This window comes from Maniola hyperantus, chromosome 5 (genome assembly GCF_902806685.2).
Source record: "Maniola hyperantus chromosome 5, iAphHyp1.2, whole genome shotgun sequence".
NCBI lineage: Eukaryota > Metazoa > Arthropoda > Insecta > Lepidoptera > Nymphalidae > Maniola > Maniola hyperantus.
The window spans coordinates 3,245,939-3,272,054 of record NC_048540.1 but is presented as its reverse complement, the minus strand read 5'-3'; the positions used below and the strand labels follow the sequence as shown (position 1 = coordinate 3,272,054).

The following is a 26,116-nucleotide window of genomic DNA, read 5'->3' as shown; positions in this document are numbered from 1 at the left end:
TGTATCTGATGATGCGGGCGGTTTATTTATATTTGCTGATGTGTAGGACGTCGTAGGAAGAATAGGTGAGGAAGGGCAGTCCGGCATATTGGGTGGCCTCTCTGGTCTCAATGGCACGTAAACAGATAACGCTTTTTTATAGGTACAATTAAGTTCGGCCATTATCTCTCTAAGTTTTCGTTCTTTAAGATAACTGGGACACGTCTTTGACATCGCCATATGGTTTCCATTACAGTTAACACACTTATAAGTTGTAGTTGTGCAATTGTCGTGGTTTCCACCGCATTTTGGGCAAATGACCTTGAATGAGGGACACCTTCTAAGAATGTGACCTAGCCGCCAACATTTTGAGCACTGAGAGACCCGGAAAATATATGGTTCTATATTAATTTTGAGACCGTCTACTGATATGTATTGGGTTAGCTGTTTGCCTCTAAAACATAGCCGAACGCATTCACTAGGAGTCCAGCCGTTTACCGCTGTATCGCTACGGCGGTCGAGGCGCATAATGGATAGTAATTCGATTTCATTGGGGCATTCAATACTTTTGGCGATTTCTTCGCTTGACAAGTCCAAGTCCACTCCTCTTATGATACCATATGATATATCTTTCTCCAACGCCCTATAGATTCTCCAGCCTTTATCAATAAACTCCCTACAATTTTCTAGTTTCTTAGCGCTGATTTCATTAGGCACATGGAGCCGAATTTTAAAAGGGCTGATATATTTTACTCTTTCGATGTCACTCAAATTATTCTTTTTAAAAAGTTTTGCCATTGCAAACTGTTTGGGTAAAATTTCCGAACTAGAGATATATATTTCAATTGAATCGTTTCCGGGTTTCGTCTTTTTCCCTCTGCTTCCCACCGTAGTCCATTCACTCTCCTCATCATCTGATCTTGTTCTCTTCTGAGCTCTTAAATCCTCTTCCCTGCACACTTCTAAAGTCATATCTACCTCTTCCTCTTGGTTGTATTGGTGCTCTTCTACTAACATTACTTCCTGTTGTATATCATTCTCGCCGCGTAACACAATTGTATTATTTGCATTTGCGTACCCGTCACTGTCTTTACTCATTGCGTATAAACCCGTCCGGCCGGCCGTAGGCAGGTAGATAGATACCTACGTTGCTTCGCGGCCGGCGCGCGTAAATAAAATTGTAAGCGGTAGCACTCGGTCGGACGCGGCTCCTTCGCACGGTTACCGCGACGAAACTGTGAAAAAATTTGTTTACCTAGGCATATTCCATAATGCCTAGGTAAACCGTAATTTTTTAAACAATAGTTGAGTTTATGGTTAGGTACTAATTACCATAAAAAAATGTCCAAAAACGTTTTACAGAAAGAGAAAAAAAAAACCACTGATGGATGAAAATTATGAAAAAATCATTAAAAATTCATATCTCCTAAACTACTAAAAATCGCTAAACATACATGGGGGTGATTTGGATACCCCTTAACATAAGGTATTTAAATTTTTCTTTTAGACGTCACCCCGGCCACCCTGTATATTTTGTTGAATGAGTAAATAAAATGCAATTCAGTATAAATAAATAAGACAGTAAACTTAAACTCATACATAGTACTTGTTAGATCTAGTACATCGCCACAACTCAGCAAGCAAAGTATGTCGAATCTCGTCAGGATGCTTGCCTTACTTCTGCTGGTAGCCGCATCAGTGGGCGCATCAGATAATGAAGAATGGAGTGCAGACGGGTACAACTCGGGTGAGACCCAAGTAAGTTTTATTTACCAAAACTTTTTACTTCGTCGTCGTTTTCCTTGTCAACCGATAGACTTCCACTGCGGGATATACTTAGATCTCTTGTAGGAGTGTCCACACGCCACGGTCTTGCACCGCCGCGCCACCATCCAGCGTTTGATGTCGTCTGTCCACCTAGTCACTAGTGGGGAGTTTAGTTCAGTTTAGTTATCCTTTTAGACACTAGTTTGACATCCGATTGAAACCGTGATCCACACACGGCGCAATAATTCTGGGCAGAAACATTCTCAGAATAGTTATATGTCCCGCAAATTGCTATTGCGCTGGCACCATGTCTCATTAACATCGAAAAGACGTCATTTTGACGTCAGCCGAAATATGCTTACCATCAGCTCGAAACTTCAGTCGCTAAAATGGCGGCCACGCGCATTAGCATTTGCGGGACTTATAATTCTATTTTTTACGTACGTTTTCGTGTTTAATATGACGAGTTCTAGTGACGACGTCCCACGTTTTCTGTTTGAAATCTAAAAAAGCCTTCCAAGTGCGAGTCCGACTCGCGCACCGAGGGTTCCGTCCCTACTACAGTTGTATTTTTGCACGATAAATCAAAAACTATTGTGCATAAAAATAAATAAAAATCTGTTTTAGAATGTTCAGATAAAGCCCTATCATAAGAGATCAATCTTACTTTGAAAGTCGAAAATACTAATTATTATTGTTCATCAACACATATTTTTGTGAAGTTGGCACAAATTCGTGGTTTCGGATTTTTCCCCTTACGTTTGCTAAAGACCTATGTAGGGGAAAGCAGGTAGGATTCGTACACTTTTTACTCTAGGTCATGTAAAAACAAAACTAATAAATATTTCAAAATAATTTCAACGCTGCTGGGTTACCTAGTTATCTGGCTTTAATTATAGTGTAGTTCAGTGTTGATGCAAAGTAAGATGACAAAGCTATGATGAATTTCCCAAAAAATGGAAATCGTACGAAAGCACCCCACACGCGAGGTAGCTTCGTACATCGACTAGGGTACATTCGTACATAGTGAGGAGCCTTCGTACACAGGAATTAAAAAGGCTATTTTATATGAAATTAAACATTTATTGATATCAAAATGAACACAAAATCAAACTTAAATATAGTAATAATTAACAATATGGTGTTTACAAACAATTTGTTACAATTTAAGTCATTCATTAATCATCATTCTAATTTTCCGTCATAGTAACTCGCGTTTCATCTCTTTAGCCTTCTGTTTTCTCTCTTGTTCTTCTTTTTTCATCTTTTTTGCTCTTTCCTTTTCTATCAGTCTATTTTTTTCGGGATTATATGTTATATCCTTAATTTTTCTAATACTTTTCCTTTCTTTGTGTCTTTTAAGGTGCATTCTCATTCACTTTAGGTGAAGGTAAAAGATTGCATAATTTCTGGCGTCATCATCCCACAGTTGATGTAGATGGTGATGGAGGTGGCAATCTTGATGATAGATCTTGTTGAGTAAGAGTTATTTCTTTGGGAGTTGAATTGGGATAGCGCCTATGTCAAAAATAAACGATTTCTTAGTAATTATTATTAAACAGAGGGTCTTCCAAATTTCGTGAAATCCACGTCCATTGTAAGTTTTAAACATTCAAAACTGATTCTAAAGTTGTCGATTTAAATATAAAGAGTACGTCAAATGTTTATGACGTCATATCTATGTATATCTTTTATACAAGCTGCCATAGGTACTAAGCCAGCGTTTTGACGTTTGATAAGAAGTTGCTAATTTGACTTATACCGCAGCTCACGACAGGCATGAAACTTCGAAGAAAGAAAACATCGAGGTTTCACCCACACTGGCAGGCGTCAAATGTCGCCTATATTTGACGCTCGGTAGGCTATGAAACTACTAGGTATTTTTGAATTAACGACACCCCTAGCCTAATATTTAGCAGATGTCGATTTCAGGATCAAACCGAAAGTTTCTTCACTCTAATTCTACTCTGCTAGTCTAGGCACCACCACTATTTGTTGCATGTTATCATCTGGGAGTGGTTTAGAATTGGAATCCCATAACCCAGTTAGTGCAAAAACGATCTGAACTCACGCGGGGTGCATTCGTAAAGTACGAATCCACCCCACTCCTAACTGCACGAAGGTACCCCAACCAAAAAATTCAAACAATAAATTTAAAATAAAAATAACGGTGAAGGTTATCCCAAAATTAATGTTTACACATGAATCTAAGGCACTTATCCAAAGACAATTATATGTTACTTTAACAATTTGAGCCAAGCTTATTACGAATTAATGTCGTCAAAGATGAGTCGAAAAATTATTTTCGCGGTGTGAAAACACGTTTTGACTTATTCTAAAAAAACTGACTGTCTTACAGCCACTGCACTTAGCTGTGAGCCTATGAATATGAGCGGGCCTCACATATACAAAAACACAAACGCGTCACTATGTAGCATAGTGTAGATATGACTGTTGTACGAATGCTCCCTCTGTACGAATCCTACCTGCTTTCCCCTACGTACCTGCCAAATGATTCTAGGTCAACGGGATGTACTTATAGGTTTGTTGACAGACACGACTGACAGACAGACATACAGACAACGAAGTCATCCTATAAGGGTTCTTTTTTCCTTTTGAGGTACGGAGCCCTAAAAAGTAGGTATGCTCATATTATATTATATCTTATTTTTTTATATATTGTATGCTCGTAGCTATATATAATTATTTTATACTTTTTAGTCCGTTTTGAAATCGTGTTGGTAAGTATTTCAAAAAACCAGCCAAGTGCGAGTCAGGCTCGCGCAATCAGGGTTCCGTACTACAGTCGTATTTTTTAGACATTTTGCACGATAATTCAAAAACTATGATGCATAAAAATAAATAAAAATCTGTTTTAGAATGTATATGTACAGGTGAAGACCTTTTATATGATACCCCACTTGATATAGTCACTCACTTCGAAAGTTGAAAATACTAATTATTAGTTCATGACCACAATTTAATTTTTTTTGTGTGATCTAACCCTAAATTCACGGTTTTCAGATTTTTCCCCAAATGTCAGCTATAAGATCTACCTACCTGCCAAATTTCATGATTCTAGGTCAACGGGAACGAGAACTCATACCCAACCTTAAAGAGTGGATTGAATGCAAACACGGGGAAGTCGATAGATGGATCACGCAGGCTTTGACTGGCCACGGGGTATTCAATACATATTTGTATGCTATTGGAAAAGCCATAAGCGAGGAATGCTCATACTGCGGGGAAGAGGATACTCCGCAGCATGCTATATTTGAGTGCCGTGTGTTTCAACAGGAGAGAAACTTAGTAAATGGTGAAAAGGAAGATAATTTAAACCCGCAAAACCTGATACCCAGAATGTTGAAGAACGAAGAGGAATGGGAAAAGTACGCGAAGCTACTCAAATATATAATAAAAAAGCGAGAAGACGATAAATGGGAGAGGCAAAGACCCACGCCCTGAAAAACAGCTGCCTTCCTGAAGTAATGCTTCGTGCAATTCCGGGAAGCCGCGAGCGGAGTTATCGAATAGTGGAGTGGACTGCAGTGGAGTCGGGCATGCACAGTGCAATCCATGAGGGTTTTCCTCCTCCAAGGAAAAAAAAAAAAAAAAAAAAAGGTCAACGGGAAGTACCCTGTAGGTTTCTTGACAGACAGACAGACAGACAGACAACAAATTGATCCTATAAGGGTTCCGTTTTACCTTTTGAGGTACGGAACCCTAAAAACATTAGGATGATTTTATTTTCAAAAATAGGGTAGTTGGAAATAACTAGACTTAGTTTATAAGTTATTTTATAAAAGCTGAAAGTTTCTCTGCGTATTGTCCCCAATACAAGAAAGAACCATCAGCGACTATGAACTTGGATCGTGGTGGCTTTAGGAGATAACAGGTACTTAAAGGTAAATGTACGCTGCCAGACACCCTTAAATGTATGGCATTGGCAGGGGGTTGCCACGATACTAAAACGCATCTAGAAGCATGAAATTTTGCACAGTAGGTACGGACATAAAATAAAACTGTGCGCATTAGCTCGGTAAAAAAATTATTTTATTTATTTATTTATACTGTATTGCACACAACACAAGTAAACATAATAAAAAAATACAAGGATCTTAATCTAATAGCTGTAGCATGCAAAGACAGCCTTATCGCTAATTTGAGCTTTATGTGGTGCCGATAAAGATCATCTAAAGATCTTAATTAGAAGTAGAATTTATAATATAAGTAACTAGCTGCTGCCCTGGCGAACTTCGTTCCGCCCAGTCGATTCAAAATTTTTAAATTTTTCTCTCCGTAAGAACCATCCTCGTACTTCAAGGAATATTATAAAAAAGAATTAGCGAAATCGGTTCAGCTGTTCTCGAGATTTGCGATGACCAACACATTTAGTGATTCATTTTTAGGGTTCCGTACCTCAAAAGGAAAAACGGAACCCTTATAGGATCACTTTGCTGTCTGTCTGTCTGTCTGTCTGTCTGTCTGTCAAGAAACCTACAGGGTACTTCCCGTTTACCTAGAATCATGAAATTTGGCAGGTAGGTAGATCTTATAGCTGACATTTGGGGAAAAATCAGAAAAACGTGAATTTAGGGTTAGATCACACAAAAAAAAAAAAATTATGGTCATGAACTAATTAGAATTTTCAACTTTCGAAGTGAGATAACTATATCAAATGGGGTATCATAATATGAAAGGTCTTTATCTGTACATTCTTAAACAGATTTTTATTTATTTTTATGCATCATAGTTTTGAATTATCGTGCAAAATGTCGAAAAAATACGACTGTAGTACGGGACCTTCATTACGCAAGCCTGACTCGCACTTGGTCGGTTTTTATATTATAGATTTCAGACTTGAGAAGCCAATCAATTATGTGAGTTTTTTTTTACTTATCTAAAAGAGATCTTAATGGTTTTCGCACGAAAAGAAAGTCATAGTTACTTGTTTTTAGCTGATTGCGGATCTGCACCGCTGGATCCAGCCTCAGATGCGGGATCCAGCAAGCACCAAAAAAGTGCTGGATCCAGCTGGATTGAGGATTCAGCATTTCAATCCCTAATTGCGTGTAAGTACTACCCAACACACCTAGTTTCTTCTTTCACCAAGGGTTGCTTGGTGGAGATTGCTCTGAGCAATAAGGCCGCCTTTGCATAAAATTGATTTATTTTTTACTTTCTTTGTTTTTGTTGTGTTTGTGTCATTTTTTGTGTCCAATCCAATCCATCAGCCTGTTTGCATCCACTGCTGAACATAGGCCTTTCCAAGAGCGCGCCATCAAACACGGTCTTCCACCTTCCTCATACATCCGCTCCCCACCACCTTCTTTAGGTCATGGATCCAGTGGGCTGGGGGTCGTCCCACACTGCGCTTACCGGTACGCGGTCTCCAGAACACGTCTGCCCCATCGGCCGTCGGTTCTGCGACAGACATGTTTTATGTGCAATAAAGTTATCTATCTATTTATCAAATAATGCTACGTGTGTGCTATGAGCGTTTCAGAATGTTCCTTCGATTCACTGCCGATTTGAATCGACTATACGGGGGTTAAATAGTTAGTAGAATAGGACGATGCCGATAGGAAATCCCATTATGGTATTATGGCTAGTAGAAAACTCATGTGGTAGAAAGCAATGAACCAAAAACTTAATTTGCTGTAATCCGCTGAAACCGGTGGAATCTGTATGATGCAACATGCAGCATGCGAAATGCACCACCCGCCCTCCCACTGCTAACCATGCAGGAAAAGCAGCCACTCGGCAAGCAATACGCATCACCACCACGCAACCCCACCACACAAATCCCAAAACACACTCGACGCACGTATCGCCCCGACACCGGAGCATCCTCAGGAGATGTAGACCTTACAATGCACAATTGCAAATTGCCGACTGGCTGCTTTTCCTGCATGGTTAGCAGTGGGAGGGCGGGAGGTGCATTTCGCATGCTGCATGTTGCATCATACAGATTCCACCTGTTTCAGCGGATTACAGCAAATTAAGCTTTTGGTTCATTGCATATGATGGACTTCCGCAAAGTAACGCCTGCTTCTATACAACATTTAAAATTGGTAGAAAGCAGTTATTTATGGCAATCGAATAGGGCGAAGTCGAGGCGGCTTATCCACTGTGACATTGAAACATGAAAAATATTGGCCTTGGTGCGTTTTCTCTCAATAAAATCAACCAAATTTCGTTTATAAAAATCATCAAATATTAGTTAATTGAGTGCCGATATTTGTTCAAGTGCTTGAAGACAATCTTCAAACACTTACTTGATAATATTCTTTGTATTTAATAAGTTTTTCAAGTTTAATAATACTTAGTCAGTCTGTCTGTTAAAAATTATTGCGTTTCTTCTTTGGCGCGAGTGGTTAGATAATACAAGAAGCTTATATAGGCGATGTCTTGTTGGTGCCATCTATTTTTAACCGACTTCCAAAAAGGAAGTGGTTCTTTCTCAATTCTGTCCGTTTTTTTTAATGTAGGTATGTACACCGATTTTTTCGAGGTTTCTGGACCGATTAGCAAAAAGTTTTTTTTAATCGACAGGGGGTGTTTCCGTGGTTGTCACATAACAATTTCTAGATCCAACCCTCAATCCTGATGCTGCAGGGTTACTGCCCGCCTAAGTTATCAAGATTCAGGAAGTGTTCATAGTGAATTGACGTTGTAGGTATCAAGCAACGACCTTATGCTTGGACTCCAAGTCTCAACTCCTCAACCCTGATGATGTAGGGTACAGCACTCCTAAACTATATAGTGATTCAGGAACTGCGGATGATGCAATATTATTTTAGGTATCAAGCATGGACTACACCATTGAACTTCGGATCCCAACTCCTCAATCCTGATGCTGCAAGGTACTGAACTCCTAAGCCGTGGGGATTCAGGAGTTTCTGATGGTGAACTGATATTTTAGGAATCAAGCAACGGCATCATAATTACACTTCAAGTCCGAACTCCTTAAACCTGATGTCCGACTTCAATGTCTATTAACATTCGATACTCGTAATAGTCTTTAATTCAGCTCACCTTCTTGACCTTAGTTTCGCTACGGAAGTCACTGGCTGGCTTCGCTCGCCATCTCTACTCTTCGCTCCACTCGGCTTCGTGGGTTGGCTTCATTCAGGACCTCCTTCGCGAGCTTCACATTTTACAAAAAACACTCTAGGGGTAAACAGACAAGACTGCGTGGAGTCGAGGTGATTAGATTTCGTTCCAGGCTATTTAATTGAGAGGTACTCCAGCTACGGAACCCCCTTACAGCGATCACGCACTCATCCGATCTGGATCCGTGAAAATACGGATATAAAAAATATGTACGACATAATATGTCATAAGCTACCATACAAAACAAAAAGGAACGTATTTTCACGGACTCGGATCGGATGAGTGCGTAACCGCCGTAACAGCGCCGTAACACTAATCCGATTTGAATCCGTGAAAATAACGAAAAAAAAATAGTTTATTTGCTATGCTAACTGTAATTGTTATGCCTAACAATATATATTTTTGATTGAATTAAAAAATCCACGAAAAATCTATTTGTTGTTAAACTGAAATTTTATTTCTTAAATAAAATAATGTAAAAAACAAAAACATTAGGATGATTTTATTTTAAAAAATAGGATAGTTGGAAATAACCAGCCTCAGTTTATGGCCTCCTAGGACTTGTTGATTTGATGTTAAACTTATAGACACAGAGAGAGAGCCAGCGAGGGCCAGACCTTTGTTATTTTATAAAAGCTGAAAGTTTCTCGTTATTAATAATGAAACACGTGAAGTCGCAGGCATCTACTAATCTCTTATACAATAATAATTTAATCCATTCTCAGCTATTGTATGAGCAAATAATGTTATGTTAGTCACTAAGTATATAAGACAATCAACTCGAAGTTAATGTTACTTGTGAAATCAACAGCAAGGATGCTTGCTGCACTGCTATTGATAGTCGTAGCGGTGGCTGCTACAGAAAACACTGAGCAATATTCACCAGAATGTTTAGTTTTCAATAATGAGGAGGTGAGTTTTGTTAAGTAAGAAAACTGTTTATTAATTCTTCATTCCGTTGAAATTAAGCTTAATGATGTTATGAATAACCTTAAAAAACTAATTTGAGTGGCTAATAAATAATACATAAGTACTTATAGCAACTGTTGAGATTTTTAGGAATATAAGGAAAAAAAAACCGGCCAAGTGCGAATCAGACTCGCGCAATGAGGGTTCCGTACTACAGTCGTATTTTTTCGACATTTTGCACGATAATTCAAAAACTGTGATGCATAAAAATAAATAAAAATCTATTTTAGAATGCACAGGTGAAGATCTTTCATATGATACCCCACTTGATATAGTTATCTTACTTCAAAAATTGAAAATACTATGTATTAGTTTATGACCACAATTTAATTTTTTTTGTGTGATATAACCACAAATTCACGGTTTTCAGATTTTTCCCCTAATGCCAGATCTACAAGACCCACCTACCTGCCTGATTCTAGGTCAACGGGAAGTACCCTGTAGGTTTCTTGACAGACAGACGGACAGACAGACAACAAAGTGATCCCATAAGGGTTCCGTTTTTCCTTTTGAGGTACGAAACCCTAAAAACTAATTTGAGTGACTAATAAATAATACATAAGTACTTTTAGCAACTGTTGAGATAGTTTAGGAATATGAGGAAAAAAGGAATCATTATAGGCTCACTACGTTGTCAGTCTGTCTTTCCATTCGGGGCAATCAAAACCTATTAGGGTATATTATTTCCTGTTGACCTAAAATCTTTAATTTTGCAGGCAAATAGCACAAGTAAAGGAAAAATCCGTAAACCGTCAATTTGTGGTTAGGTACTTACATCACAAAAAAAATTAAAATTAGTTTGAGTGTCAAACTCAAAATTATTTTCATATTAGGAATCAAGATGGCGCTGTTCGTCATTAATTTATAGTGTTGTACAGCTGTAATTTTTAGTTTTTTTTTAATTACAAGTAATAATATACAAGTTAGTCCTTTAATAAATCTCACCTGGAGGTAAGTGATGATGCAGTCTAAGACGGTAGCGGGGTAACCTCCCCCCTTTGGTTTCTACACGACATCGTAACGGAAAGCTAAATCACTTGGGGGCACGGCTTTGCCGGTAGGGTGGTAAGTCACGGCCTAAGTCTCCCACCAGACCAGACCAGAAATTTAGAAATTATAAAATTCCGAACCCCGCCAGGAACCGAACCCGGGACCTCCCACTAATAAGACCACAGCGCTTACCATTGCGCCAGGGAGGTCGTCAATAACGTGTTGGAACGATAATTTTTTATTATACTTACTAGTTTGATATACGTATTTTCTTGTACGACCCTTCGTGTGCGAATCCGATTTGCACTTGACTGGTTATAACCGTTTAACACAAAACTACATAGAGTTTGTAAATAGAGTGGTCCAAAAATGTATAGTTCACTATCTTTTTAGAGTTCACCAAGTGACGGCGTACCTATTTGCTACGCTGATGCAACGAACAAGTACAGTATACCATTAATTAACGATGACGCCTTTATGGATGGTATTACGAAAATAAATAGAGAGAGACTTCCAGAACGCCTTGTACATGCAAAAGGCACTGGAGCATTCGGTTATTTTGAAGTAACACACGACATCTCACATATTTGTAAAGCTGACTTTCTGAAGAAAGTAGGAAAGAAGACGCCAGTTGTATTAAGACTTTCAACCGGAGGACGAGAGCGTGGAAGTTCTGACCTGCTTCAGGACAGTCGAGGCTACTCGGTGAGATTTTATACGGAAGAAGGAAACTTTGATATACTTGGTTTTCACACGGAAATGTATTTTTATAAAGATCCACTTCGTTTTAGTACTATTGTGCATGGGGTGAAGAGAACACCAGCTTCCAATCTGTTGGATTTGAATACATTTTGGGACGCAGTCACTTTAATTCCCGATTCATTAAACTTTTTTGTAAGAATTTTCTCTGATAGAGGTATACCTGCCAGTTACAGAAATATGCCTGGACATTCGATTCATACGTATCAGATTGAAAACGACTCTGGCGATTACCATTTTGTTAGATTTCATTTCATACCAGATGCTGGCGTTAAGACCTTGAACGTTCAGGACGCTATGACCCTTGGTGCTACTGATCCCGATTATGCAATAAGGGATTTATATGAAGCAATTAACAAAGGGGAATTTCCTTCTTGGACAGTCAGCGCTCAAATCTTAACCAAAGCGGACGTAAAAAAGATTGGACCGAGATGTTTTGATGTTACAAGACTTATTCGTACAGATGAATTTCCTTTACATCCAATTGGCAAAATAGTTTTGAATAAAAATGCTGAAAATTTCCAGAATGACATAGAAAAGTTGGCTTTATGTCCATGTAATTTAGTACCTGGTATACTTGGAGCACCAGATAAAATATTTGAATCGCGTGCACAAATATATCATGATACCCAATTGTATCGCTTGGGGAAAAATCACAATAAAATTCCTGTTAATTGTCCACTTCGTACTATTTTTACTTATAATAGAGATGGAATGCCTCCAGTTGGAAATAATGATGGAAATGCTCCCAATTACTATCCCAACTCTTTCGGTGGACCTCAACCCTATGATAAGGAAAGCTACAGCAACAAAACTTGCAAAGGGAGTGGTTTAATCAAAATAATAGAAAACAAAGGGGTTGACAACCTTGATCAAGTTGCAGACTTTTATAATGAACTAACAAATGAGGGACGAACGATATTAATCGAAAATTTAAAAACACCATTGCTTATGGTTCATGATTTTATACAAAAGAGAGCATGTAACATTTTTACATTGATTCACCCAGATTTTGGAAGTCGATTAGCAAAGGCATTAAACATTCAATGAATATAATGAATGTTTTAATTATTTTAAGGCATTATTTACATACAAGTTTTGTGGTTAGGAATTTAAACACGAGTCACTGTAAATTTTTATATTTATCTGCAGCTTTAAAAGTGCAATGCTGCATTGTAACATATTTATACATTCACACCAGTTTTGAGACCAAACAGATATGCCTGTTTTGAAATGAAATGAAATGAAATAAAATAAAATAATTATTATTCAAGTAAACTTTCACAAGTACTTTTGAATCCATACATTCGCCTACCGTCTGGTATCATGTCCTATCGATGACCAAAGAGAATATTTAAAAACTATGTATAATAGACAATGTAATGGATAAAAATCAAGTGTGATTTTATTTATTTTTATAGAACCATCAACAGAATAGGGTATTTGATAACATGTAAAATATAGAATCTGTTGGTGGCATCCGTATTGAATATGAATTTTGGAAACCAACTATTTAGTCAGTTCAGAAAAATATGAGATATTTTAAAAGAAAATCGAGAAAGAAAATGTTTATTTGTGTCTACTTTAGTACGACAACGTGACACTGCACAAAACGGCGGCGTTAGTTCCGATTTTCACCATGCGCCAAAAGAGCCTTGTTGCACTGTATGGTAGATTGTACATGATAGCGAATGTGTAAAAACGGGAGTGGCAAGACTATACACGAGGGAGAGTTCTAGAAAATCTATATACAGGCAGATGAAGTCGCGGGCAAGGAAACATAAGCTTAATTTGCTAAAACAGACTAATCTGTATGGTGCAACTTGCAACGTGCCAGATGCATCGCCGTCCTCCCACGGCTAAATATGCAGGAAACGCAAGCCACCAAAGTTGCAGGCATTATCTCTCATAATAGGTATATTAACAGTAAGTATGTGGTGCTACAATTAAAAATGTATAAAAGTATATCTTTCGTAAATCCATGATCAATATATTCCCATAAATGTTTTTGCCTTACTTAAATAGTTTTATTTATTTAAAACATCCAATATTTATCTCTAAAGGCTCTTTGCTGGAGACACGGCGCGTTGCGCGTCGCCAAACTTTTGCGGCCAAATATCTTTTCTTCGTTCTTGCAGAAGCGTGGTTTGCTTGTTATATGTAGGTATATGGCGTAGTACGACGCGTGACGCAATGCACCACGCGACGCGCCGCGTCCAGAAAAAACCCCTTGAGTTCTTCGGACACATCTCCTGGCGTGAGGGTGATTGCAGCGGTCGCCTCGCGATCCTACGGGGCAGGGCGGAGGATACCAGAGGGCAAAAGAGTTGGCTGTGTGATGGACTGACCAATGTTTGCTGTGGGCGGTCCTTTGCACGAATGTACCATGCTGTCGGCCAGCAGGGAGAAGTGGCGAATAAGCGAAGCGAGCGAAGAAGCGCATAACGTCCACCCTTAAATAAGTACCCTGTTCGTACCTCGGTACTAAAATTATCATCATCATCATCATCATCATCATGATCAATCAATTGGTAGCCCACTACTGAGCACGGGTTTCCTCTCACAATGAGAAGAGTGCAAGTGTCTTGCGAGTGTGAGAACGTTATGAAAAGGTTTTTCAAATACATAATATAAATATTCAAGGCTAGGGTCTGTCTGCCTGTCTGTCTGTCCGTCTGTCTGTCAAGAAACCTACAGGGTACTTCCCGTTGACCTAGAATCATGAAATTTGGCAGGAAGGTGGGTCTTATAGCTGGCATTAGGGGAAAAATCTGAAAACCGTGAATTTGTGGTTACATCACACAAAAAAATTAAACTGTGGTTATAAACTAAAAATTGGTATTTTCAATTTTCTAAGTAAGATAACTATAACAAAGTGGGGTATCATATGAAAGGTCTTCACCTGTGAATTCTAAAACTGATTTTTATTTATTTTTATGCATCATAGTTTTTGAGTTATCATGCAAAATGTCGAAAAAATACGATTGAATTACGGAACCCTCGTTGCGCGTGCCTGACTCGCACTTGGCCGGTTTTTTTTGTATCGATATACATATTTAAAGACCGGAGAGTGATATAAATTACTTTCATCCTAGAAAATCATCCGTTTAATCAAAGAATTCCCACGGGTTTTAAAAACTCAAATTGACGTGGACAAAGTCGCGGGCATCAGCTAGTAGGATTTAATATTATGTACTTACTTAAATATTTTCGTAATTCGTAATCTAAATATTGATGTATGGATCAAAAACGTGGACACTTCGATCCTCATGGAGTTATGATGTGCCGATCCTAATCCGATCCGAACCGAGAATTCTAGATCTAAAGTGGGCACCTAGCCGTAGTATTGAAATATGGAGTAAGCACTAGGGCTGGATTTTGTTTTCCATCGCTGTAAAACGGAATTCCTATCTGCACAACCTCTCATACAAATAGTAGGTGTAGTGCATTCAGTATTAACTGGCGTATTTCCACTTGAAACTATCATTAGCAATAACAATAGGATTACATTCGACATGCCACGTTTACAATAGGGGTAATAAACCAAACACTCATAGAGCCCATTCATTTTTAAAGGAGCCGGTTCAACCTTATATATTTTATTGAAAACCAACTTGTGTTGATACTTTTGAATTCACCCCCCACGACTTAATCCTATTGTTATTGCTGATGACGGTCTCAAGTGGAAACACGCCAGTTAATATTGAACGCATTAATACTTCTGATTGAAATTCTTGGATTCAGATCGGATGCAGTGTCTAAAGAGCCTGTTGGCCTCGTCCAAAAATTGAAAGCCTCTCAGTGCGTTACGGAGGAAGCTATGTTGGGTATCTCTCTCAGGGATAAAAATTGGAACGGAATAGCAAGCTGAAGCGGCAGTCGGCAGATTATATCTGTCGCAGAACCTACGGTTGGTAAAGCAGACGTGTTCTGGAGTGGATACCGCGTACCGATACGCGCGGTGTAAGATGACCTCCAGCCCGCTGGACTGATGACTAGAAAAAGGCTTAGGAACCGGGTGGATGAGGCAGGTAGAGGTAGAGGACCATATTTAGTGGTGCGTCGTCGAAACGTCCAGCAGTGGATAAATAACTAAAGGCTGCTGGAATTAGTAATATACTTCTCTATAATTATTTTCAATTAAGCTGTGATAGCCTAGTGGTTAAGACATCCACCTTCTAATCGGAGGTCGGGGGTTCGATCCCGGGCACGCACCCCTGACGTTTTGGAGTTATGTGCGTTTTAATTAATTAAATATCACTTGCTTTAACGGTGAAGGAAAACACCGTGAGGAAACCTGCATGCCTGAGAGTTCTTCATAATGTTCTCAAAGGTGTGTGAATTCTACCAATCTATATATGGCCAACGTGGTAGACTATGATCAAAACTCTTCTCACTCTGAGAGGAGACCCGTGCTCTGTAGTGAGCCGGCGCGGCGATGGGTTGATCATGATGATGATGATGATGATGATGATATTTTCAATATTTTATATTTAGCAAGCATGTAGTTGAATCTAGGAATAAAAAAAACAAACACTTTACACGGGAAAACAATTTTAATAAACACTTCGAATGATAATATAAGTAGAAGACAAAAACAAAATAAAATGATGCATGAACGTTTTTAGAACAGGAACATTTGAAAATCAAAATAATAGCACATTTAGCTACGACATCATTAATAATTGTTTAAAATTTAGCTGTTAGAACATGAGGTGCGATTTAATCCTTGTTCTACACGTTCACGAAAATCTTCATGAATAATGCCAAAATAGTATAGCGCTTTATTAAGAATGCCGTCATCAGTCACGGGGCTCAACTTAGCCACAACATTTTCAATCAACGTATCTCGTTCCTCTTCTGTCATTTTGATGTAGCACTCTTCCATTTGGTCGAAGTTGTTTGGACCGACTTTTTCTTCAATATCAATTAAACGTGTACACTGTTCGCACTTATACGGCTCAGGACCATAAAATGAATTAGGATAGTAGTTAGGCCCGTCACCTCCAGTAACTGGAGGCACGCCATCTCTATTATAAGTATAAGCTTTGGTTTGGAATGGACAGTTAACAGGAATGTTATATGCACCTCCTCCCAAACGGTATAGTTGTGCGTCTCTATAGATCATTCTCCGTGCTTCATATACCTTATCTGGTGCTCCATGTATACCTGGCACTAAGTTACACGGACAAAAGGCTAGCTGTTCTATTTCTGCATGGAAGTTTTTAGGATTTCTATTCAAAACGCATTCAGCGACTTCCTGTAATGGATAACGATCTTCAGGAAGAGTCCTTGTGATATCAAATACAATGTGGTGTCCTTCTTTGTCGATGTCGGCTTGGGATAGGCACTGGAAATATAGGGTCCAACGAGGAAAATCACCATTGCTAATTGCTCGGTATAAATCTTTTGCTAAATAATGAGGTTCGTCAGCTCTAATTTTTCTAGCTTGTTCAGCTTTCATGGTTTTCACACCAGCTTGTGGTATCCACATCATTCTACAGTAAGATTGAACCCCATCTGCATTTTCAACCTGATACGTATGAATCGAATATCCAGGCATATGTCGATAAGTGAGTGGAATACCGCGACCAGAGTATGTGTACATTAACTGGTATAAACTCTCAGGAACTTGAGTAGTCCTATCCCATGCCATGTTTGGATCCAAACAATTTGTTGCTGGATTTGCTCTAGCTGAACGAGTTATAATATGACCATGAAGTGGTTCTTTAAATGGACTAATTGGAACATTAAATCCAGGCATGTCGAAATTTCCTTCGCGGGTATAACACTTTACTGAGAAGCCTCGATTATCCAAAACTAAGTCAGAGCTTCCTCTGTTTCCTCCTGATGTGGCAAATCTTATGGCAATTGGCGTCTTCCGTCCGACTTTCAGAAAATCAGCTTTACAAATATGTGTGATATCATGTGTCACTTTACAGTAACCGAACGCTCCCGTGCCAGCTCCGTGAACAGCTCGCTCCGGAGTTCTTTCCCGAACCAGATTCATCATTAAGTTCATATAGTGTTCGTTATGAATTAACTTGGTGTTCAACGTGCTGGTAGCGTGGTCATAACAAACCGGGGCGCCGCTACTCGTAGTTAGTATAGGACGCTGAAAATATAAAACTTAAGTATTTGCACAGTTCGTGAACCATTTTACTTAACTGAATACATTGATTAAAAAAATATTAAAAAAAACCGACTTCCAAGACCACTACAAAGTAAAAATAACCTTTGTTTCTACACAAACAAAAGTTATTTTTTACTTTGTAGTGGTTTTGGAAGTCGGTTTTTTTTATTTTTTTTTTATTTTAAGCTTTTTAGTGTAAGTAGTCATTGCTTGGTATCTAAAATATCAATTCACAAGCAAAACTTTCCAATCTACACGGCTTAGGAGTTCTGTACCTTGCAGCATCAGGATTGAAGAGTTGTAACTTGGAATTCAATAATAAAGTCTATGTTCGACATTTACAATATTATTTCACCGTGAACAGTTCCTGAATCTCTATAGTTTAGAAGTGCTGTACCATGCATCATCAGGTTGGAGGAGTTCGGACTTGGAGTGTAATCATGAAACCGTTGCTTGATACCCAAAATATCAATTTATCATCAGAAATTCCCGAATCCCCACGGCTTAGGAGTTCAGTACCTTGCAGCATCAGGGTTGAGGAGTTGGGATTCAAAGTTCAATAATGTAGTCTATGCTTGGCACTAAAAATAATATTGCATCATTCGCATTTCCTGAATCACTATAGCTTAGGAGTGCTGTACACTACATCATCAGGGTTGAGGAGTCGGGACTTGGAGTCCGAGCATAAAGTCGTTGCTTGGTACCTACCACATTAATTCACTATGAACACTTCCTGAATCTTGATAACTTAGGGAGGCAGTAAGCCCTGCAGCATCAGAATTGAGGAGATGGATCCAGAAATTTTTATGGGGCCACCACGGAAACATCCTCTGTTAATTAAAAAAAATGCAAAGCGGTCCAGAAACCTGGAAAAAATCGATGTAGGTACATACCTACATAAAAAAAGACGAACAGAAAGGAAACACTTCCTTTTTGGAAGTCGGTTAGTAAGAAATTTACTGACTGATTGATATATTTAACTATGTAACTAACTGTTAGCAAGGAAAATATTTTGCATACAAAACCTTATAATTTAATTAATTAATTTAATTTAATTTATTTTAGTTTTAATTTAATGTTGTTTTTTTTAGATTTAAGTTTATTAATAGTTTATTTGTTATGATAATACTTGTTCTACAATTAAATATATTAATATTTCACTTTAAAAAAAAAAAAAACCTTATACATTATTTAATTTAATTATCATTAAATATTACATAAAACCGGACATTATTTAATATTTGACATTGTAATAAAATCAAAGAACGAATAAGTATTAATTAATCAGAGCCGATTGGCACAGAGAGAGATTATTATTATTCCTAGAATAATCAAACATTAATGTTATTATTATTATTTAATTAGAACGGATATATCGCCCAATTACACTAGTTAAATTACTAATCAACATAAATATACTTACAAAAATTTGTATTATAAACAAATTAATTTTTATTTTAAAAGAATATTAGCCAACTGAATATTAGCCAAAGGGGAATATTAGTCATGCTGACTGATTCCCATTTCACCTAAGGTACGACAATAGTGCAACGGGTGGGGTTTGAACCGGCTACCTGAGATTTCGTGATTAGTCAGTGAGTGAGTGGTATTTCTCTTTTGTAATATATAGGTATGTAAATTATATTATTTTTGTTAACTCTACCCAATCGGACCATATTGACAGCTATAAAGTCACAATATGGCGGCCACGTTTTTCCTTTCTCAGATTGTATGGGTAACATCATATCCCCTTTATTAGGGTTCCGTAGTAAACAAGGAACCCTTATAGTTTCGCCATGCCCGTCCGGCTGTCTGTCCGTCCGTCCGTCCGTCCGGTTAATATTAGAGACTATTAGTGCTAGAAATCTGTAATTTGGCATAGGAATAAATATTAATCACGCCGACAAAGTGGTGAAATAAAATTGTGATAAATATTTTTTTTCGGGTAGCTCCCCTACATTTTTCTTAGAGTCAAGGGTCCCCCCCCATCAGCCAAATGGTAGTATATAGGAACGTGAAAAAATTCACAGCAGAAGTATATATAATCAATTTTAAAGGAAAACTATCATGGCTAAGTAGGGTTCACAGGTTAAGGAGTTATAACTGTTTTTCGCGGTTAAAATAATTGTGACTACGGAACCCTACACTGCGCGTAGCCCGCCACGCACTTGGCCGGTTTTAAATAGAACTGTTGTATACGAACCTTGCTCCTCTTCTTGAAATTGGGCAGTTGGTTGGCGACTGGATCACTTTCATTATTACACGCAGCCTCTGCTGCTACTGCGACTGTTAACAACAGTGCAAATAACTTCATGATATCTGTAGGGTACTTGACTCAACTGGTGGATAACCGCAACACTTCAATACGGCGTCTTATATATCGGAATGACTTTTATTTGTTTATACAATATTAACATTATTGCACTATTGGAACAAAAGAAAAACTAGCTGTTGTCAGCATCTTTATCCGTCTGAAATGAATATTTTTCTAAACATATAGGTACCTAACTACTAGGGTTCTGACCCCAAGGGTGCCAAAGGGATCCTAATACTAAGCCTCTGCGGTCCGTCCGCCTGTCTGCCTGTCTGAGGGCTTTATAAATTTTCATATGATTTATGAGCATAACAATCAGTACCTACCCATATTATAAATGTGAAAGTGTGTTTTTTTATTGGTTTGTCCTTCAATCATGTCGCAACGGAGCAACGGACGTTTGCACGGACAATTGACGTGATTTTTTGCATGGGTATAGTTAATGAACTGGAGAGTGACATAGGCTACTTTTATCCCGGTTAATCAAAGAGTACCCACGGGATTTTTAAAAACCTAAATCCACGTGGACGAAGTCGCGGGCATCAGTTAGTCAGCTAGTCACTAATAATAAATAACATGATGTCAGTAATATAAGTTCGTGCGGTGTAAATTTCGAACAAACAGTATAAGGTACATATACTGAGAGAAATAAAGTTCAAAACTAAAACCCAACAACGAAACATAGTAAAATTGTATTACTGTCGCTTGTATATTATAACAATATACTATATATTATATATTTACGAAATCAGAATTTTCTTCTCTTTCATTTGACATTCCACTCGATATAGGTATAATAGCAAAAAAAAAATTTTGGAGACCCCACTTTTTAGGGTTCCGTACCTCAAAAGGAAAAACGGAACCCTTATAGGATCACTTTGTTGTCTGTCTGTCTGTGTGTCTGTCAAGAAACCTACAGAGTACTTCCCGTTGACCTAGAATCATGAAATTTGGCAGGTAGGTAGATCTTATAGCTGACATTTGGGGAAAAAATCTGAAAACCGTGAATTTAGGGTTACATCACACAAAAAAAATTAAATTGTGGTCATGAACTAATAATTAGTATTTTCAACTTTCGAAGTGAGTGACTACTATATCAAGTGGGGTTTCATATGAAAGGTCTTCGCCTGTACATTCTAAAACAGATTTTTATTTATTTTTATGCATCATAGTTTTTGAACTATCGTGCAAAATGTCGAAAAAATACGACTGTAGTACGGAACCCTCATTGCGCGAGCCTGACTCGCGCTTGGCCGGTTTCTTTGATTTCACGTCACACACTAATCTTAAACATATAAAAGGTGACTAATCTGAAACATACTGAATGATATATCAACGCACAGCCCAAACTACTAGACGGATCGGGCTGAAATTTGGCATGCACCTTAGCTATTATGACGTAGGCATCCGCTAAGAAAAAAAAAGCTGTGATAGCCTAGTGGTTAGGACGTCCGCCTTCTAATCGGAGGTTGGGGGTTCGATCCCGGGCACGCACCACTGACTTTTCAGAGTTATGTGCGTTTTAAGTAATTAAATACCACTTGCTTTAACGGTGAAGGAAAACGTCGTGAGGAAACCTGCATGCCCGAGAGTTCTCCATAATGTTCTCAAATGCGTGTGAAGTCTGCCAATCCGCACATGGCCAGCGTGGTAGACTATGGCCAAAACCCTTCTCACTCTGAGAGGAGACCCGTGCTCTGTAGTGAGCTGGCGATGGGTTGATCATGATGATCGGCTAATAAAGGATTTTTGAAAATACAACCCCTAAGGGGGTGAAATAGGGTTTAAAATTTGTGTAGTCCACGCTGATGATGTCGCGAGCATAAACTAGTATTTGACTTATGTCAACTACTAGTATTTACGTCGTATATCGTCTATTCACAATCAAACCAAGAGCTCTCTCACTCTAGTTCACTCTGGTGTTATTCCCACGGAGTTCAGTATCAGCTTAGCGTAGTAATTTTAAACGTACAGACAATGCGTTGCAGAGTATTAGTATATACCGAAGCGCTCCAATAAGAGACAGTTTATATTTGGTGTTAAATACTTTTGTATTTCGACTTCCTTTGTCTTCACCCACTTGTGCAAATATGCAGTCAACGACAAATTTATAGCAATTTTCAATATTTTTGCTGCAGTAATAACTGTTATTTTTCTTTAATTTGCGTCACAGATGCTGTTTGTACCTGCAAAAATACCTACATCTGGAAAATAGGGAAAGGAGGTTCTTCGTTGGGTACCAGGGAAAGTACAGAATGAAAAACCAGTGAAGTGCAAATTGGACTCGCACACGAAATGTTCCGTACCATTGTACAAGATTTTTTTTAAATGTTCATGACAAAATCTTTTTTCGTCGAAAGCATACCGACCGATTTTGATAGTAATAGCTGTATTTTCATAAGTATAATTATGTAAGTAAATTTTTGGTAGAATTCATAGTTATACTCTTCCTTAGTTAAGTTTAAGAGTGAAAGTAGTTAAGCATGATACCCAATCTCTCAGCATGTTATCCTCATTTCCCTTTCCTGCCATAAATCATCAGACCCTGATCATCATCTATATATATAAAAGGAAAAGGTGACTGACTGACTGACTGACTGACTGACTGACTGACTGACTGATCTATCAACGCACAGCTCAAACTACTGGATGGATCGGGCTGAAATTTGGCATGCAGATAGCTATTATGACGTAGGCATCCGCTAAGAAAGGATTTTTGAAAATTCAACTCCTAAGGGGGTGAAATAGGGGTTTGAAATTTTGTAGTCCACGCGGACGAAGTCGCGAGCATAAGCTAGTTAATCTATAATCTCATAGAACTAAGTATACTATTCCTAAGTTAAGGTTAAGAGTGAAAGTAGTTAAGCTTGAGACCAAATCCCTCAGCAATTTATCCTCATTTCCCTTTCTTGCCATAAGATCGTCAGACCCTGATCATCATTAATCTATAACCTATTTAACTTAAACCATTCCAGTGATCCCGAACGCGGAACCTTTGCTGTAAGTTAGTGACGAGTTGGGTATCTTGATTCGAGGTGACGCTGCAGCATCAGATCATGTTTACCAATTACCATATCCTTGCAATATTATTGGAGTAACAGGATACCAAATTTCGAATCGATCAGACCTGTGGAAGTTGCTTTCCCATTCTGAGAGGAGAACCGTGCTCTGTAGTGAGCCGGCGATGGGTTGATCATGATGATGATATTTTTAATACTAGCGACCATGTTATTTGATGTTATGCAAAATAAGGAAAACAAAAGAGAATTATAATATGATAATAATGTATTGCAAAAATACTATTTAATTATAATAACTTCTAATGACATGACAAATAAAAGTAAAAAGAGAACCACTTAAAAAAATTACAGATGATATTATGCACGGACTTAAGAATGGTAGGTTTCATTTAAATAATATTTCAGATCAAGCAAATCTGAAAAACTTAAGCCTTTTTAGAACACACTCGTATGTTCATTTCTTGTTTTAAGCGAGCGCCTAAATCTTGATGAATAGTGGTAAATAGTTTTAGTGCTCTCTTTTTAATAGAGGGAGTCACGGACTTCAACTTAGACACTATATTTTGAATCAACGTAGTTCGTTCCTCTTCAGTCAGTTTGTTGGCGTATAAATCTCTAGCTTGGTCGAAGTTATTTGCACCGCTTTTTTCTACAATTTTAATTAAACCTTTACTATGTTCGCACTTATACGGCTCAGGGCCATTAAATGAATTAGGATAGTAGTTAGGCCCGTCACCTCCACTAACTGGAGGCACACCATCTCTATTATAAGTATAAGCTTTGGTTTGGAATGGACAGTTAACAGGAATGTTAAATACATTTCCTCCCAAACGGTATACTTGTGCGTCTCTATAGATCAATCGACGCGCTTCATATACCTTATCTGGTGCTCCATATATACCTGGCACAACATTACACGGACAAAAGGCTAGCTGTTCTATTTCTGCATGGAAGTTTTTAGCATTTCTATTCAAAACTAATTTACCGACTTCATATAATGGATAACGATCTTCAGGAATAATCTTTGTGATATCAAATACATTGTGGGCTCCTTCATTTTCAACGTCAGCTTCTGTTAAGATCTGTACTTTACAAGTCCAAGATGGGAAATCACCTTTGCCAATTGCTCGGTATAAATCTTTTGTTAAATAATGATGATCGTCCGCTCTAATTTTTCTAGCTTCCTCAGCTTTCATGTATTTGATACCAGCATCTGGCAAGAAATGAAATCTGATGAAGTATTGATCCCCATTTTCATTTTCAACCTGATACGTATGAACTGGATAACCAGGCATATTTCGATAACTAGCTGGAATACCGCGACCGGAGTATGTATACATTAGCTGGTGTAAACTCTCAGGAACTAGAGTAGCTCGATCCCATGCCATGTTAGCATCCGGAGCATTTGTTGCTGGATTTAATCTAGCTGTACGAGTTATGATATGACCACCAAGAGGATCTTTAAATGGAGATACTGGAACATTAAATCCAGCTACGTCGAAATTTCCTTCACGGGTATAAAACTTCAGTGAGTAGCCTCGATTATCCAAAACTAAGTCAGCACTTCCTTTGTTTCCTCCTGATGTGGCAAATCTTATGGCAATTGGCGTCTTCTGCCCTACTTTTTTCAGAAAATCCGCTTTACAAATATGTGAGATATCATGTGTCACTACAAAGAAACCGAACGCTCCGGTGCCCTGTCCATGAACAGCTCGCTCTGGAGTTCTTTCCCGTACAAGATTACTCATCATGCCCAAGAAGTGTTCGTTATTAATTAAATTGGTATTCAACGCGCTGGTAGCGTCAGCATAGCAAACAGGGGCGCCGCCACTCGTAGTTAACACATTAGGCCGCTGAAAAGGTAACAATAACGTTTGAATTTGCGATCATCATATTACATTTTACTTAATTATCATTATTCCTTACATAATATATATCTAAACTAACTAATCAACGATCAACGTACAGCTCTAAATATTATATTATGTAGTTGGGCGAGAGGACGCCACACTACCACTTTGGGACCCAAACGTCTATTAGTTTTTCAAACTATGTGCCATGCCCATTGCCACTTCAGCTTCGCAACCCGTTAAGCTACGATTCCCTAATTTCTGATTTGATAGAACAACCAGAACACTCTCCGCTGTAATTAAAGATGATAGAATATGAAAAGAGATGCCTTACACGGGGATTTCGTGTTCATGGGTATTTTACTACTTTTGAATTTTATAAATATTATTACTTTATTATAAACTAGGATAAAAATAATGACGTACGCTGAAAAAAATATTAAAATCCAACAAAGGTTTACAAAGTAACAGGCATTTTAATTTTGGAGTGGGAGGGTCTTCTATCCCTTTCTCGCAAAACGAAAATTTGTATGAAACCGCACGAAGCTACTATGGCATTAGTCCAATGCATGAGTCAAAATGACGTCATAATTCTATATCGCTATCTCTGTCTAATCAGAAATATTTAAATGCTTATAACTTTTTTATTATTTGATCGATTTAATAAACTTCTTTAAAGAGAAACCGAAAAAAAATACCTAGTACCACTCTATTAAAAGTATAGATATTATTATTGTTTATTATCGATTTAATTAGTTTTTTTCAGTTTACGTCAATATTTTTATCCTAGTTTATAAGAAAGTAATAAAAAAATTGGAGTCAAATACCCAATTGCGCCAGAATAGTAAAAAGGCAAGTGAGTGTATTTTGAAGTAACTGCTGGACCGCATGAAGAAATTTTGGGAATGACTTGCTTAACTACTGGTAAACTTAACTGGCTTAACTGGTAAATTAAAACTACCTGACTATTCATAAGCACTTGTAAAAAGTTTACATGAATAAAAAACATTCTATTCTATTCTATTCTAAAAACATTCTAACAGCTTTGTTAGTTCCAATAAGTTTAAGCGATTTTGTAAAGTGGCGATGATAAAAAGAAACACTCGGCTGAGTTTGTTGTGGGCTCTTCTCAGACCTGGGTGCTTTTGGAACCCTCGTAGCTTTAGTTTTTGGTTTACGTAATTAATTATCACCATTAGGTACATTTTTTAATATTATA

The 26,116-nt window shown here is 38.0% G+C and overlaps 2 protein-coding genes and 1 long non-coding RNA gene across 3 annotated transcripts in view; 1 reads left to right on the top strand and 2 right to left on the bottom strand.

The window, feature by feature from the left end:
* Positions 1 to 26,116, bottom strand: part of LOC138402369 (uncharacterized) — a 352,933-nt gene that overhangs the window by 80,661 nt on the left and 246,156 nt on the right. The gene's annotated exons all lie outside the window — the stretch shown is intronic.
* On the top strand, positions 1,621 to 13,927 carry LOC117982489 (catalase-like). The gene is made up of 3 exons (XM_069498656.1): positions 1,621 to 1,737; positions 11,215 to 12,562; positions 13,758 to 13,927. The coding sequence occupies exons 1-3, from the start codon at positions 1,627 to 1,629 to the stop codon at positions 13,925 to 13,927; spliced, it is 1,629 nt and encodes a 542-aa protein (XP_069354757.1). The 5' UTR covers positions 1,621 to 1,626.
* LOC117982487 (catalase-like) overlaps positions 23,416 to 26,116 on the bottom strand; it is a 30,206-nt gene continuing 27,505 nt past the window's right edge. The window contains exon 2 of the mRNA XM_069498635.1: positions 23,416 to 24,900. Coding sequence (XP_069354736.1) covers positions 23,473 to 24,900 — 1,428 coding nt within the window. The 3' untranslated portion in view covers positions 23,416 to 23,472. The remainder of the gene's footprint in view (positions 24,901 to 26,116) is intronic.

What these genes read in the sequence shown, in the direction of transcription:
- LOC117982489 (XM_069498656.1), top strand. Translation starts at nt 1,627, where the DNA reads ATGTCGAATCTCGTCAGGATGCTTGCCTTACTTCTGCTGGTAGCCGCA. An exon ending in ACAACTCGGGTGAGACCCAA is followed by an intron (nt 1,738 to 11,214) that starts GTAAGTTTTATT and finishes CTATCTTTTTAG; the next exon opens with AGTTCACCAAGTGACGGCGT. An exon ending in TTTTATACAAAAGAGAGCAT is followed by an intron (nt 12,563 to 13,757) that starts GTAACATTTTTA and finishes TATATGGCGTAG; the next exon opens with TACGACGCGTGACGCAATGC.